This window comes from Octopus bimaculoides, chromosome 10, assembly GCF_046866305.1.
Source record: "Octopus bimaculoides isolate indiv1 chromosome 10, ASM4686630v1, whole genome shotgun sequence".
Taxonomy (NCBI): domain Eukaryota; kingdom Metazoa; phylum Mollusca; class Cephalopoda; order Octopoda; family Octopodidae; genus Octopus; species Octopus bimaculoides.
In genome coordinates this window covers 1200256-1217894 of record NC_142937.1, presented here as the reverse complement: position 1 = coordinate 1217894, position 17639 = coordinate 1200256, and the positions used below count along the sequence as shown (strand labels likewise).

The following is a 17639-nucleotide window of genomic DNA, read 5'->3' as shown; positions in this document are numbered from 1 at the left end:
ATATTAATGATAATAATAATAATGGCGGTTGCTGCAATAATAGAAATGGTGGTGGTGGTGGTGATAATCATGAGGATGACAATAATGATAAAATGTTATGTGTGTATATATGCAATTTTCTGGGGGTTTTTTTTTGTTTTTTGTTTTTTAAGAAAATGAGAGTTATAAACTGGTCTGACAGAAGTCATGTGTCAGACAGCCTCTACATGATATGAATAAAATACGACCTCAGTAGGCAACTATTTTTCAATGTGGCTCAAGGGAATGAATAAGAAATATGACTACTTAAACAGTTTGTAGCCTCAATGCTTGTTTCATAGATTACTTGATCTAAGAATTTATAGATATAGATATAGTGTGTCTGTGTCTGTAGAGAGATACTAGCACATATACAGAAACATAGAGATATATATATATATTCATATAAGCATGCATACACACACATGCACACACACACAGCTTTTTACAATTTCTTCTTGCAAAATCTTTTTATTTGTTTATTTCTTTCCTGTAGATCTAAAAATGGGCAAAATTGGGTGCAAACGATGGCGTTTTCATAACTCAGCAGTTAAGTCGGACAGTAATCCTGCAGACACAAATTCTGAAACAGAAAAGGTAATCAGATTTTCTTTTTGATTTTGGAGTAAAGTGTTTATTTGTCTGCATGTTTGCAAGCATGGCTTACGCACTGGAACGATGGAATGGTTAAGAAGTTTGCTTCGCAAATGCAACACTTTGGGCAAGTGTCTTCTATTATCCTCCAGGCAAACCATATCTTTGTCAGTGAGTTTAGTGAACGGAAACTGTGTAACAGCCATTATTGGCAATTCTCTGCTTACATCAACCATGAAGTGAAATTTTAAAGTTTGAACTAGAGATAACAAAACTTAATGTTTTGAGAAAAATCTATCCCTCATGTTTTAAATAGTTGTGGAGTTTTTCAAAAATTTTCCAAACCAAGTCATAGTAGTGACCAAACTAAAACATGGCAGCATTTATAGGCTGCACTATCCTACAAATTATTGCCATATTTATGGAGAGATTTTTAAGAAATCTAGATGGAGAAAAAAAATTGCTTCTTAATGTTATTTGTCTGCAACTCAGTGAAACTATTTAGAAATTTCTGATAGTTTGCTCTTAGCCAAATGAAGTTACAAAGTATGATTAATAGCCAATTCCTATGTCATGTCGCATCACATTTTTATGCAAAATGTCTCATTGGCTCCCAATTGAAAATAAATTTTTGATTAAATTCTTTTTTGCTAAGGTAAGAAAGTGGTTATCTTTCAGATCCAGGGCCTGAAGACTGAAAATACTCATTTCTTGATGAAATTATTCTTGTTACCTCACATCACAGTTTATGTGATGTGACATACCTCTCCTGGTTGTCAAGCAGTGGTGGGGGACAAACACAAATAGACACATATACAAAGGCATCTTTTCAGTTTTTTTTATCTACCAAATACATTCACAAGGCTTTGGTCGGCCCAAGGTTATAGAAAACATTTGCCCAAGGTTCTGAACCTGGAATCATGTGGTTGGGAAGCAGATTTCCTACCACACAGCCACACTTGTGCACATTCATCTTGCCATTGATACAAACCTGATAAAAAATTGGTTATCTTCTTTGTGTAAAGAAGCTTTTTTCTTTTTTTATGGATGATCTTATCAGTAATCAAGTAGGGAAATTAACTGGAACTCTACACATTGGAATTACTGCTATATATGCCATGCCTAGACTGGAGTCTGTGGTTAACTTCACATGTCATAGAGCTATCATTGAGAAATTTCAGTGGACCTTCGAATTGAATCAAGACCTGTATCATTTCTACAAAAAGCCTAAGAAAGATAGGCACAAGTGTGTCTACGTGGTAATAAGTTTGCATATCGACCACAAGGTTCCAGGTACAGTCCCACTACATGGCTCTTTGGACGAGTGTCTTCTACTATAGTCTCGGGCCAACCAAAGCCTTGTGAGTGGATCTGGTAGACGGAAACTGAAAGAAGCCTGTTTTGTATATACATGTGTGTGTGTGTGTGTCTTTGTGACTGTTTATCCTCCTCTACTGCTTGAGAACTGGTGTTTGCATGTTTATGTCACCATAACTTAGCAGTTCAGCAAAAGAGATTGATAGAATAAGTACCAGGCCTTAAAAGGAAAATAAGTACTGGGGTCAATTCATTCAATTAAAATTTCTTCAAGGTGGTGCTCCAGCTTGGCTGTAGACTGACTGAAAAAGAAAAAAAGAAAAAAGGGAAAAAGGGAAAAAGATCTCTCAATAGGCTACATTAAAAGGATGAGAGGAACTGCTGGGATCTAAATGACCCCAACTATTCAAAATTCATTGTAGAATGACTACAGCAACAGGCAAGCATCATTGAGCAAAAATTAACTGTTATCCCCACAGCCATCAGAATCACACAGCAGATAAGAACTGGACCAGATGAGTGGATTCTTCTCCTGCAAAGAACTCACTCATATGGATTATGGCCATTGCAATAACAATAAAACTGAGATGAACATGCTGCCATTATATAAGAGTGAGCAATGACAAATTATGAACAAACAGAATTGAGATCCTAAAAGCAATATGCCACATAAAAAGCATTGGCGTGGGTGCTAGTTGCCTGTAAAAACACTGATGTTGGTGCCACATAAAAAAGCATTAGTGATGGTGCCATGAAAAAAGCACCCAGTACACTCTGTAAACTGGCTGGCATTAGGAATGGCACTCAATTGTAGAAAGCAAGCCAAGAAAAAAACTATGGAACTTGGTGTGGCCCTTCACCTTGCTGGTTCCTGTCATGCCATCCAACCCATACCAGCATAGAAATGGATGTTAAATAATGACAATGATGATTCTGATGATGAAGAAATAGAAACAATGTGAGAAGAAGACAAACAACTAAATTCAAGCAAAGCTTAACTGTCATAGAATCGCATAAGAGAACATTAACCACACAGATCGAGAGAAAACCTGCTGACCTAATGTTATCTGCAATGGACCAAATAGCTAAAGAACAATTAGTTGAGATTGAAAATCTCAACTTTTGGACAGTGAATATTCTGTTATATTGTGCTGTGATGACCATTCCCCAACAGTTTGGAGTAGCAAAAATCAATCGCAGTGAGAAGAAACAGCTGAAATGGATTAGCTTTCTCCAGACTAGTGTCTGCAGACTCAGAAAAAATATTGGACAGCTAGACACTGCTATTAGGTGCAGAGTGAATAATAGATTCACAAACGGCCAGCTGCAATTTTATGTTAGATTATCTGAAGTTCGTTGGGAAATGTTGACAAGAAACACTAACAGGCATGTTACTTGCACTTAAGCCTGAACTTTGATAAGTGAACGATTTCTTTATTAAAATAAAGAAAAACCTTTGAGAATGGGAAGCCATCAGGTGTAAGTTTTCAGTAAACTTTGCAACCATCCAGGGTGTGAAGTTTCTTCCTACTGGGTGATCTGGAGTTGTGTTGAGGAGGGATCTGGAATATAAATAAACACAACCAAAATGCAATGTGGTGAAATGAAGAGGAATGGATCAAGAATGAGGAAGTAAGTAGTAGTACAGAGCCACAGTATGATTGATATAAGTGTAGATAGGTGTGAGAAATAGGGGGACAGTTTGTGGGGTGAGTAAAGGATGAGTGTGCATGTGTGGGGAGTGAGACAGATAGAAATGAAAGTCAGAGGTAGATGACATGGATGAGGTGAGTGTAAAGTAAAGGGAAGTGAAGAGCAATTGTGCCATTTATGACAGATCTGAGAAGTCGTTAAGAATAATGGCAAATACAAGAGGGTTTGAAGGGAAAGGTATGCCAGTCATAAGATGTAGTTCAGTGGAACGCAAGAGAGAATTGGTGGCAGAGAAAGAGTGATTGGCGGAAAATATAGTGAGAAAGGATGATATTAAAATTGAAGGATAGATGTCCAAAAGAACTGGTTCCATGGAGACAGAGATGGCTGGTAGAACAAATGTGTTTGGAATATATATGCAGGTCTGCTCTCATGTATTTGAAGTGGCTGAATAATTCCATAGTTAGAAGAGTGATGGAGAGGAGACTTAATCCATTCCCTGGTTTAATACCACCATCTGCACCTTGATTTCCTTTGGCAGAGCTCACTCTGTTGTAAGCGCTTGAGCCTTAACTACTCCTTCCCTCTACCAGTGTTGGAAGACCTGTAAAGGGTCTCCCTCCCCACCCACCAAAAAATAAAAGGAAAGGAATTTCTCATCACAAACACTTGCACTTTGTCTTTCACTTTCTGTTGCAAGCATTTAGGCCAAAACTGCAGTCTGAGAATAGCTTCCTCGGGGGCCTTGCAAAGGGTCATGCCCACTATCCTTCCACCTTTGACTAAACCATTAAAAAACAAAAAAAAAAAACAATTTTGGCCCCAGGCTGAATCGCTACAACAAAAATAGCTTTCACTCTTCTAAGGTTGAGCAAGTTTTTTAGCAGCAAAGGTATCGGAATTTAAATACTATTGCTCTAACTACATCAACCTTAAACTCATATAGAGAAATATAGACATGAAAATGTTATGTAGAGGCACAATGTCTATAAAATTTTACATTTATTTGCCATAATTCTAAAATTCTATTTGAAATTATGACTCTAAGTTATCTCTAGTATAACATGAACAGTTTTTTTCCCAAAGTAGTGCTCATTATGGTGTAAATGTTAATGTTTTACTTTCTCTGTTCTTTTTATAACATCTGTTATTTATAATCTAACACGTTTTACATTTGTTGACATGACCGTCATACACATGCTCAAAAGCTCTGTCTCTGCTTGCATTTTAACAGAATCTTTTCCTTTTACCCTTTGTGTATCAAGGTTAAATGGTATTATACTTACATTCACTACAAAAACCTGTCGTTGTTTTTAACCCCATGTTAAACATGGCCAACATACATCTATGATCAAATTATTCCAACTGTCCAGCCTATCTTTTTGGGAATATCTAGCTACATCTGGCCTTCTTTATTTTAAAATGGTTCGGTGTGACTTTAGGGTGGGGACTTGGCTATTATTTCTAGCTGATTCGTTAACCACATAGATTCTTTCTCTTCCCACAATGAAATCCATGCTAAATTATGGTGCCTGTCAGCACTGCCTGCCCTGTTTGTTGTCTTTGTGTCTAAAAAGACATCAGTGTGATTAAAGATAACATTAGTGGATATACATACGTACATGGATAAATGCTTATATATATGTATGTGTGTGTGTGTATAAGTATATATGTGTATGCATGTGTATATGTACAATTATATATAAATGTGTATAAATATGTGTAAGCATGTGTGAGTATGTATCTATATGTATGAATCTGCATATGCGGGTGCATACCCTTTTCATACATAGATACATATTTCCATATTTCTGCACATATATGTGTTCCTATGTCTGTGTATCTGTGTGTCATTTACAAACTTCTGTTTTGTTAATTATAGATGATACATACAAGTAAAAGTTAAAGTAAATTCCATATACATTACAATGTGTCCCTGTTATGAACTTGATTCACATCACATTAATTGTATTGTATTGAAGAATCTGCACTTCAAAGTAAATGAAAGTCTTCAGAAAAGGAAGAGAGAGTAAAAAAAAATACAGAAAAGTAACATTTCTGTAATATTTTAAAGTGAAATTTCAAATATGACATTGGAATGACAAGGAAAAAGAAAAATAACAGAATTAACCAAAGCTGTAGAAAGCAAACCACATAGGGTTATATTGTATGAAAAGTTGTTGTAGATAATGACAGATTAGGGTATATAGTGGAGGAGATGTGAGTAATAGGGGTAGATAGTAAGGGAGAGTGGAAGAGAGATGGGGTAGACATTGTGGGAGGGAGGGATAGGGGTAAATGGTTTGGGAGAGAGGAGTGGAGATAAGTGTTGATAGTGAGAGAGACAGGGTAAATAGCATGAGAAATAGGGGTAGATAATGTGGGATATAGGGGCAGATTGCATGGGAGATGGAAGAGGGGAAGATAGCATAGGAGATGGAGTAGTAGATAGTCTGGGAGAGAGGAGGAGAGATAAGGGTTGATAGTCTTGTAGACAGGGTAGATAGGATGGGAAATGGAGGTAAACTGTGGGTGGGTAATGTAGGGGATAGAGACAGGTAGGTAATGTGAGAATGAGATATATTGTGGGAGACAGGGTAGATAGCATGGGAAATTATGGTGGGTAGATAGTGTGGGAGATGAAGGGAGGGGGGTAGATAGTGAGGGAGATATTACTAAGTATAGCGTTTTGTGAGTGACAGGGTTATGCAGTGTAGGGTTTTGAAATACTTTGTGTAAGGGGAGACAGTGTGAGACAAGAGTAGACACCATGGGAGGTAAGGGGTACATGAGATGAGAAATAGACAGTGATAAAGGTTAAGAGATGCAGATTTCACACAAGCAGCTCATTTATTAATCAATAATAAATTGATTTTGTAGGGTCTTGTATCCTGTACTCCACCTTTTCCTCTGTATACATACATACATAAATGTGTGTGTATGTATGTGTATATATATACACACACACACACACACACACACACACATATGAGTAGTTTAGTTTAATTGAATCATTGTGAAATAATTAACTGTGATTCAGAAAGCCACTACAATACGAGTTGGAAATAAAAGAATGAAAGGAAAAAAAGAACAATGAAGTTTTATACTGTTACTTTATATTTCACACTGTATGTGTGTGTTATATATATATATATATATATGAGAGAGAGAGAGTGATGTATAATGTGTGTATGCATATACACATGTATATACATATAAAAGTAAGTGGATCAGTTTTGATAATGACTATTCTGCTTGTTCAAACAAAGGAACCACCTTGAATTATCCTGTGGGTGGATGAGTATTTCACTGGGTCTTGCACTCTTGTACCTCTAACATAATCTTCAAGCAGTATTAGTGTGGTTCCATATATGATAAGGTTGGTCCTTTTAATTTACTGGAATAAGCTTACAGGCTTCTATGTAGTTTCCATCTACTTAGTTTCTTCCATTTACAAAGCTTTGTTTGGTTTTTATCCAAAGATACTTCTATGTAGTGTAATGCAGAAGAGTTGAACCTTGCACCTCATGATTGTAAAGTGAACTACTTGACCAGTCAACCATACCTCTATCTATCTATCTATCTATCTATTTGTCTGTCTGTATGTATGTATGTCTATTTGTCTGTCTGTTTGTATGTCTATCTACTATCTGTGTGATAGAAATAAACATAGTTGATAGCATGTATGTGTGTACATGCATGAGTGTGTGAACAAGTAAAAGCTAGTAGCACTCACCATATTTAGTTGCTGTTTGAGAACAGGTTGATTCTTATTGTTTAAGGTTTCATGTTCTGTGCCCATGAAACTTATACATACATGTATGTGTGTGTGTATATATATAAAATATGTGTGTGTGCTATCATTTAACATACACTTGTTTGACAGCGATGAAACAGATTTTCTATGATCAGATACACTTCCTGTCTCGCCAACTCTCACCTGTTTCCAAGCAAGGTCACATCTCTCCTAGGCCCAAACAATCAATATTAAAACAAGATCTCACTCACACACACACACACACTAATATATATATATATATATATATATATATATATATATATATAATGCATAGAAGGCTCATGGCCTAGTGTATAATGTATTGGGTTCACAAACCTAAAATGGAGGGTTCGATTCCTGGATTAGACGATAAGTTGTGGATTCTGTTCTATACTGTTCTAGTCTATTCATTTACAAAAAGTACCAGTCAAATCTTAATGCAACTCTCTCTCATTGTTAATGGATGACAGGGATGGGGGAAACCAGATGTGTATTCTGCTTGGGTTTCTGTGTATGTGTGAGTTACATCAACACTATTTGTTGTTTGTTACAGGCTGATGCAGGACCAGTTATCATGGAGAGCAACATCTTTGCTGGTTTGAATGCAAATGTATTTGATGCAGTTATCAAAAATTCCAACAAATCTTTTAAAAATTCAAAAAACCAATCACAGAAAACCAAAAAACAGAAGTTCCAGGAACGAAAGGAATACTGGCAGAATCGTAAGTATTTGGAACGTTACAAAGAAGCAGTAAAAAAAAACAAAAAAAGAATCAATGAAATAATTTATTAATGAATTTCTTTACTTTGCCTTTTTTTTTCTTTCAGTTTAACATCCATTTTCTCATTCTCAGATTCTTTTATTCTTCCTTCTGCTCTCTTCAGTCCTTGAACTATGCCCATGCTACAGCTTTGACTTTGAGGTTTTAGTTGCTTATATTAATCCCTTTTCCAGTACTGTGTCTGCTACTTACTTTATTGACTTTGGTGAGATTTGAACTTAGAGCATAGAGATGTAACCTTGTGGTAACAAAGCATTTTGCTTGATGCTCTTTCGATTGTCATCAATTAACTAGGATCTCTTTTTTTCTTTGTTCTGTGGATTAAAGTTACTGCTCCTAAACTTTGGTGGCCCTCCAAGACTTGTAGCTAAGAAAAAAAAAAACAAATAGAAGCTACATGTCTTGTGTTGCTGCTAACCACTGCTTTAGTTCCTTAGTGTTCACTGGACTGTGAACAAATAAGGCAACTCTTCTGAGGTGTATAACTGCTAAGCATTTCTTTGGTGTACTAACGATTCTGCCAGCTCACCGCCTTTAATAATCCTTTCTACTTGAAGGCACAAAGCCTGAAATTTGGTGGAAGGATCTAGTCAATTACATCAACCCAAGTGCTTCACTGGTACTTAATTTTTCAACCCCAAAAGGGTGAAAGGCAAAGTTAATCTCGATGGAATTTGAGCTAAGAGTGTTAGACAAAATGCCAATAAGCATTTGGTCCAGCATGCTGATGATTCTGCCACCTCAATAATAATGATGATGATGTACATCTCTGATCACGAGCAAGAGTAGTGAGAGAGCATCATAGCCATGTGTCGAAAGGAATTCTTTATGGTTTGAATAATTCACCCCTGGGAACATGGGTGTTTTGTTCATCATTCTTAAATAAACCTTATTCGGCGACCTTTTGAGCATGAAGAGCTACTTGACCTGAAGAAAATTCTAACTGGGCCCCACATGCAAGGTCATCTGCTGTTTATCTTGATATGAGATCACCATGTCATGCACACATGGTTGTGATGTATGTTCCAGGTGTACCATTATCAGACAGGTAGTGATGATGGGTATATTGGGCTTTGTATATTTGTGTCCCAGTGTCTCTTTGATGGCATGCGCTGCTCTCTCACACAATAATAATGGCTTCAAATTTTGGTCTAAGACCAACAATTTAGGGGAGGTGTAAGTCAAATTGCATCAACCCCAGTGTTCAACTAGTACTTTATTTATCAACCCTGAAAGATGAAAGGCAAAGTTGACATCGGCGGAATTTGAACTGGAAACATAATGAACCAGAAGAAATGATGTAAAACATTTCTTCTGACGTTCTGACAATTCTGCCAGCTTAGCATTTTATTCTGATAATAATAATAATAATAACAAGAGCACTCAGAGAGCTCAAACTTCTGCCAAGGCAACACCAATGCCCTCTCAACGATTAGCCAGAGATGATCTTTAAAATGAGAATATCTGAAATAAACTCGACTGCTCTCACAAACGAGAATACTAAAAATGAACCTGACCACTCCCAAACATTAAGTAAAAAAGAACAGGAAAAATAATCCAGAATCCTTGTCCCATGCCGGATCGATCCCAAAATCTAATCAGTTTGTGCTAGTGACGAGGCCAAACATCCCTGAAAGTTTCATCCGAATCCATCCAGTAGTTCTGAGATATCTTGTCCACAGACAAACAAATGAACATGACTGAAAACAATACGTCTGCCTTCAATAAGGCAGAGGTAATAATAATAATAATAAGGGGTGTTACCTTAGTTCACTGGTAGTGAACAGCTGACGCCAAAGGACATCTCCAGCATTAGAAGCTGTGCAAAGACAAAATAATAATAGTAATAATAATAATAATAAGGGGTGTTACCTTAGTTCTCTGGTAGTGAACAGCTGACGCCATAGGACATCTCCAGCATTAGAAGCTGTGCAAAGACAAAATAATAATAGTAATAATAATAATAATTGTTGTTGTTCCTACAAACACTAGCAAAAACCTTCAGCAAAGCTGACTGGCTAAACAAAACTAGTTTATAATAAAGCTACAGAATGTCATTTTGGTTCAATGGATTATAGATTCCGGTGAAATTGGTTTTAAAAACTTTGAATAAGCTACATAACTTTTGTTCAAAAGTCCATTATTCCATGGCTAGTAATCATGTCTACTTCATTAAAGAATTAGGAAAGTCAGTCGACAATGTTAGTAACTTTGCTGGCCTAGTAGTAGCTGCTAGAATCCCATTTTCCAGTGAGACATTTTGTTTGTAGTGCTAATAATAATAATAATAGATGGTTTTATAAAGTTTGAGTTATTTAACCTGAGTGTATAAGACACAATGTTGTTCGAACATTTTCTGTCAAGTCATCAATTATGTTTTCATTTTTAGAATTTGAAATTCTCTTGGGGTGGGGAAGGAAACAGAAAGAAATTGGTTTCTTTAAAAGACATCTGAACCTGACTCTACCTGTTGTTGTGGTTGTCTTTTACATTTGTTCGTGTTTGTTGTTGTTGTTCCTTTTCTTTTGTTGAAACCATCCCAAATACAAAAAAAGTCTAAAAGATAAAACAAAACAACTACATTAATTAATTAATGTAAAAATAAAAAATAAGAATGTTTGTCATTCTGTCCGACACAATGTCAATTCTTTCATTGACAATTTCACCTGTGAAATAAATCAGAACAAACACTTATATAGAAATACATGCACACATACACACACACACTTTTGTGTGTGTGTGTGTGTGTGTGTGTATATATATATATATATATATATATATATATATATATATATATACATATATATACATGCATGAAACGTAAAAGTCTTTTTCATTTTCTCAAATATCAAACTAATACACTTGCTTGTTGTTTATAGGCTTGTCTTCGTCTTTTGTTTTTCTATAAATTTCAGCTATATATATATATATATATATATATATCTTTATCAGGTATATATTAGGTATATGGCAGATGATATATCATCATCATCGTTTAACGTCCGCTTTCCATGCTAGCATGGGTTGGACGATTTGACTGAGGACTGGTGAAACCGGATGGCAACACCAGGCTCCAGTCTGATTTGGCAGAGTTTCTACAGCTGGATGCCCTTCCTAACGCCAACCACTCAGAGAGTGTAGTGGGTGCTTTTACGTGTCACCCGCACGAAAACGGCCACGCTCGAAATGGTGTCTTTTATGTGCCACCCGCACAAGCCAGTCCAGGGGCACTGGCAACGATCTCGCTCGAAAATCCTACAGGAGCCAGTCAGGCGGTACTGGCAACGGCCACGCTCAAAATGGTGCATCTCATGTGCCACCCGCACAAGAACCAGTCCAGGGGCACTGGCAACGATCTTACTTGGCTTGCCGGGTCTTCTCACGCACAGCCCATTTCCAAAGGTCTCGGTCCGTAGTCATCGCCTCGGTGAGGCCCAATGTACGAAGGTCTTGCCTCACCACCTCAGCCCAGGTCTTCCTGGGCCTACCTCTTCCACGGGTTCCCTCAACTGTTAGGGTGTGGCACTTTTTCACGCAGCTATCCTCCTCCATTCTCACCACATGTCCATACCAGCGCAATCGTCTCTCTTGCACGCCACAACTGATGCTTCTAATGTTCAGCTTTTCTCTCAAGATACTTACACTCTGACGGGTATTCACATTGACATTACACATCCAACGGAGCATACTGGCTTCATTCCTTGCGAGCTTACGTATGTCCTCAGCAGTTACAGCCCATGTTTCACTGCCATGTAGCATGGTTGTTCGTACGCATGCGTCATACAGTCTGCCTTTTACTCTGAGTGAGAGTCCCTTTGTCGCCAGCAGGGGTAAGAGCTCTCTAAACTTTGCCCAGGCTATTCTTATTCTAGCAGCTACACTTTCAGCGCACCCACCCCCACTACTAACTTGGTCGCCCAGATAGCGGAAGCTATCGACTACCTCTAGTTTTTCACCCTGGAATGAGATAGAAGTTGTTTCCTGTTTGTTTGCAGTCTTTATTGCACCTGAACATCTGCCACAAACAAAAACTAACTTGCTAGTTAACCTGCCTTTGATGTTGCTGCACCTCTTATGTGTCCATAGCTTGCACCGGGTACATCTTATAGAGTTACTACCTACTCCTTTTCTACATACTGAGCAGGGCCATCTACCTGAAGGGGTTTGTGTTTTATCTACCTTCCTACTTATTAGGATTTTGGATTTAGCTAGGTTGACTCTAAGGCCCTTCAATTCTAGACCTTGCTTCCACACCTGAAACTTCTCCTCTAGTTCTGATAGTGACTCCGATATATATATATATATATATATATGTATGTATATAGATTGTATGTGTATGCATGTATGTATATTTATTTATGTATGTGTGTTTATATTCATGTATGTACATGTGTATATGTACCATAATCTTCCCTTTAGCATTCGGATAGCTCTGTCAAATGAAATGCATATTTATTTGTATTGTTTTGAATTACTCATGGCTTGTAGTTTTCAAATTTTGATCATGTGTTTGTTTATTTTTAAAATAACAGTGTCAGGTCAGTATGAGAGGCTGAATCTGGCCAGTTTGAACATAAAACAAGTACAATATTTGGGCCGGATATGGCTGGTGTAAATGTTAGAGTGTTAAGAATAAGGCAAAGAAGTCATTGTTGATTATTTTGTAATTATCAGTGAGTGATACCCTCACGGCTGCTGAAACACAGCTGAACAAGTTTTCAAAGTACACTTGCAAAAAGCTGGTCTAAAAGACAATGAATTAACCTTTAGCACACTGTAGGTGCATGATGTCACCATATGAGTTTTCTCGCTTGTAGCAACAGGGCAGTAGCAGTTGAAACAATTCTAGAGACAATGTAGTGTGCTAAAGGTTAAAATCCAATGAAATGTCTGTTGGTTACCTCACCTCGTAGTCATACATACATCATCACAGGAGCTCAACTTCCTGTTGTCATTAGATGTATTGTTTATCATCTTGTATGTTGACATAACTGACAGAATTACTTTTAGACAGACATCAAAATATTTGTTCTTATAAAATCAATCAACTACTTAGGAAATTTCTTAAATATAAACTTTTTGCTGAATAAACTTTTATGGCCTCAAAGACAGTTTTATACGAAGATGCAGGCATGGCTGTGTAGTTAAGAAGTTTGCTTCTCAACCGCATGGTTTTGGGTTCAGTCCTACTCAGCAGTACTTTGAACAAGTGTCTGTCTTCTATTATAACCCTGGTCAACCAAAACCTTGAGATTGAATTTAGGAAAAAGAAACTGAAACAAGCCCCTCTCTTTCTCTCTCTCTCTCTCTCTCACACACACATGTATATGTCTGTGTGTATTTGTAGCTCCTTACCTTGATGTCACACAGTAGTTGTAAGCAAGTGTCACTATCATAAAAGCTGTGTCCTTCGTTTCCAATCTTCTACATTAAACAAGTCTGGCCATGGGGGAAATATTACCATGCTTGGAAACAGTTGAGGTTTAATGACAGGAAGGGCATCCAGTGATGGAAAGTTTCTGCCTGTACAAAGGCATGGAGGAAGTTTGTGTAAGACTTTTATTTCAGAAGTTAATGAGTGTTTAGCTAGACATAGATCAGATCTGAAGTTGCTGACTTTGCCACAGATAGAAAGCTTGCTTCCCAACCATGTAATCTTGGGTTCATTTCCATAGTAAAGCAAGGCATGGCACCTTGGGCAAGTGTCTTCTACTATTGCCTTGTGAATTTATTTAGTTGATGGAAACTGAAAGAAGCTTGTCGTTTGTGTATATGTGTAGGTGTCCCCTTCTCTAGATATCATGTGATGGTTGTAAATGAGCATCATCGTCATGCAAGCAAGATTGTTTTTTTCTGGCCTTCTACACAAGACATATCTGACCATGGGGGAAAATATTGCCTTTATCTTCAAAACAAGTGAGAGTTAGCAGGAAGGGCATCCAGTTGTAGAAAATCTGCCTCAAACAATTCCATTTGACCTATTGCAAGCATGGAAAAGTGAGTGCCAAATGGATGATGATATTAACCCTTTAGCATTCAGATTAATCCATCAACTGCTTATTTATTCATATTGTTTCAAATTAATCATGTATTATCTCTTAGCTTTGTGATTTTTATGTTTAGAGTGGCATTGTAGGGTAGGTGTGAGAGGCCAGATCTGGCCAGTTTGAAAATAAAGACAGATCAAATACTTGGTCCAGATATAACCTGTTTGAGGGCTAAAGAGTTACAGTAATGCCAAGGTGTCATAATGTTTTGGTTATCAGCATATGATGAGTTTAATGTATAGGGGATTCCTTCAGATCAGTGATCATATGGAGTTGATCAAAACTGGGAATTAGTTTCCATTCAACAGCAATACTGATTAAAACAATTTGGGAACTCTGGCTGGAAATTTTAGTGCTGCAGTCATTTCGCGTTGCCTTTTCCCAGACCACTTCTGAAGGCTTGAACTCATTGTTGCATGGCAACAGAACATTTATTTACCATGCTGTTTACTTTTTGAATTCAGCTCTGCAGTGAGCAGAAGCGATTCCTTCATATCAGTTTACAGATTGGCAGGCAGTGACCAAACGAAGTTTAGCATCTTTACCATCAGGGATACTGCCATACTTTGCTTATGGCCAGATTACAAACCATTGATATTCCAATTCATAGTCAAACACATTAGACCATTCTGCAAACCACAGCAAGTTTTCTTTACATTCACAAAGACAGCATTAAAATACACACAAGCCAGCAAGGGAACTTAACAACATGAAAATATATTAACTGATAAAACAAATTTCTCATCTCCGATATATTTCCACTTCATAAATCTACAAGTTCAGCTGCAAGTGACTATTTAATTAATTTCATTGCAAAACTCTTTGGCATGCTGATTTCTAAATCTAACAAGTCTAGAATTTACACTGCTGCTGATGGAAGTAGTGGAGGTGTTCGTAGTGGCAGCACTGTCTGTTGGTAGATCACCACTACGAGATATAATGTATTTATTCTGAACCTCTGAATTGCATGTTGTTAAGTTGAAATTGAAATAGTGAATGGAGCCAGGGTGGAGGGAGAAGGCTTCCTGATGTTACTGCTAGGGCCAATGTAATTATGTAAATCAGATAAGGGATTTTGCTGGTAAATGTATTCGTTTGAAAGCTATCAGCTGCTCGGGACTCTGATATTTACAGATTAGTTAGCTTTATTAACTTACTTTCTCTCTTGCTCTCTATCCCTCTCTCTCTCTCCTTTCTATCCATCTCTCTATCTCCCCCTCTCTCTTTCTCACTTCCCTTCTGCTCCCTGTCCCTTGCCTCTCTCTCTCTCTATATATATATATATATACACACACACACACACACACACACACATCATATATCTTTTTATTTGTCTGAACAATTTGACTCAGAATCACATCACTTACAAGTTTCATCAAAGTGAGATAAACATTTTGGATTATTCACATTATATATATGTATATTAAAGGTGGGGCTCCAGCATGGCCACTGTGTGTGTTTGTGTGTGTATATATATATATATGTAGAAGCGGGAAAAGGAACACAAGAGTTGATATGTATAAGGAAAATAAGACAAGGTAGAAAATGCTAAAATAATTTTATCATGAAGAACATTTTAGCACCGGTTTCAGTCTGTGACATTTTCCACTTAGAGTAAAGCATCAAAACCAATTAAATTGTGAAACGTTTTTTTTTTAATATTTCCCTAGTTTTCAAATGCAAGGGACATTTTCTTTTTTTCAGTCAGTCTCTGTGTCTCTTTTCTATTCTTGTGGGTTCTAGGTGGTTAGCAGCAGCTAGTTTGATATGAATTCTTGTCTTTGATTGTTTAAGCTGCAGTAGTAGTAGAGAAAGGAGGCGTTTGTACGAAGCCTGTCACATATTTACTTGTATGTTTATGTTGTGTTTGTCCACCACCACTTGACAACTGGTGTTGGTTTGTTTACATCCCTGTAACTTAGCAGTACAACAAGAGGCTGATTCAGTAAATACTAGTTTTAAAAAATATGTTCTGGTCAAATTGGTGCTCCAGCATGGCCACAGTCCATTAACTGAAACAAGTAAAAGAAAAAAGATAAATATAATGAGGCAACCTCCTTGTGTTCTTGAGTTCCTCAAACTTTTCTCTTTTTCTTGGGTTTTCATTTCAGTTCTCCTTAACCCCACAGCAAGTTAAGATGTCAACTGAATATTTGACTGTTGTGTATGATAAGGCATCCACTTTGTGTTTTGAAGTTGTTTAATGGTACCCCCTCCCCCAACATACAAAAATGTTTGATTTTTTGCTTTAAGCTCTGACTTCCCAGGAAAGGATTTTCGGACACTGGGCCTCACTGAGGAAATGACAAGGGACCAGGAGATGTGGTGATTCGCTGTACTTGATAAGACATGTCTACCCAAGTAAAATTGCTGTCTTCCGCACATCCAGGCTTGTCTTTTAAGGAGCCACTGCCACATGAAAAGCAACCGTGCTAGTGCTGCGTAAACACACCCATGACCATGACAAGTAAAATGCATCCAGCACACTCTGTTAAACAGATGGCATTAGGAAGGGCATCCAGCCATACAGACCGTGCCACAGCGAATCCGAATAGCTCCCTGTGAGCCACCTCCATGTCAAGCCATCCAACCCATGCCAGCATGGAGACCAGATGTTAAATGATGATGATGATGATGATGACTTATTTCTCTTTGCAACCCTTTAAGCCCTAACAGAAATGTGGAACTGAAAAGTGCTGTCAACCCCTTTGTGCTCTCAAAATGGATTCTAACACCTTTGCAACTAAACACTTCCCTTAAACAATTTTCTATATTTAACTTTTTTCAAATTTGCGTAAAATGTTCAGCAATAAATACTGAAGGAAACTGTTTTAGATGCTGTAAAAATTATTTTGTTTACTTCAAAATATATGTTTTTAAAAAATAAATATGTATAGAAATGAAATTTCTGAATAAAATTTAGTGAAAACAACTAATAAATAAAGCAAAAAATATATAATTTGAATTATTCTAAATGAAAGGAAAAAATAAGAACTTGATATTTTAATGACCAAAAACAGAATTATTTTTCTCTGAAATTTACTTCCATAAATATCAGAAATATTAGCCAATGTATTGAGTAGTTGGAAACAATTTATGCATCAGTTTACATGGAGAGTGCTATGGCCAGTAGTTGGTCTTGCATTATCATTCACATTTTGAAAATTTTCACAGGTTTGTTCTCATTTATTATCTGAGCAATGAGGTGTATTTTGACACTGGAAATGTTTCTAACTGCTTTCCTTGTCTTCACCCAGCTACTACAAATGGTTTTGGTGTGGTACTTATTTTTTTAAAGCCTCGTACTTATTCTATCAGTCTTTTTGCAAACTACCAAATTGCAGGGACATAAACACACCAACAACCTGCTGTCAAGCAGTGGTGGGGAGAGAAACAAACACAGACACCTACATGAGTCAGTTTCAGTTTCTGTCTACCAAATCCACTCAA

General features: G+C 37.1%; 1 protein-coding gene across 3 annotated transcripts in view; it reads left to right on the top strand.

Annotated features, from left to right (window-relative positions):
* The window catches only part of LOC106867312 (uncharacterized), a 93448-nt gene that overhangs the window by 7577 nt on the left and 68232 nt on the right, over nucleotides 1–17639 (top strand). For all 3 annotated transcript variants that reach the window (XM_089358286.1, XM_052971011.2, XM_052971010.2), the window contains exons 2-3: nucleotides 515–615; nucleotides 7914–8082. In XM_089358286.1, the coding sequence (XP_089214412.1) occupies nucleotides 523–615; nucleotides 7914–8082 (262 nt within the window). In that variant the 5' untranslated portion in view covers nucleotides 515–522. The remainder of the gene's footprint in view (nucleotides 1–514; nucleotides 616–7913; nucleotides 8083–17639) is intronic.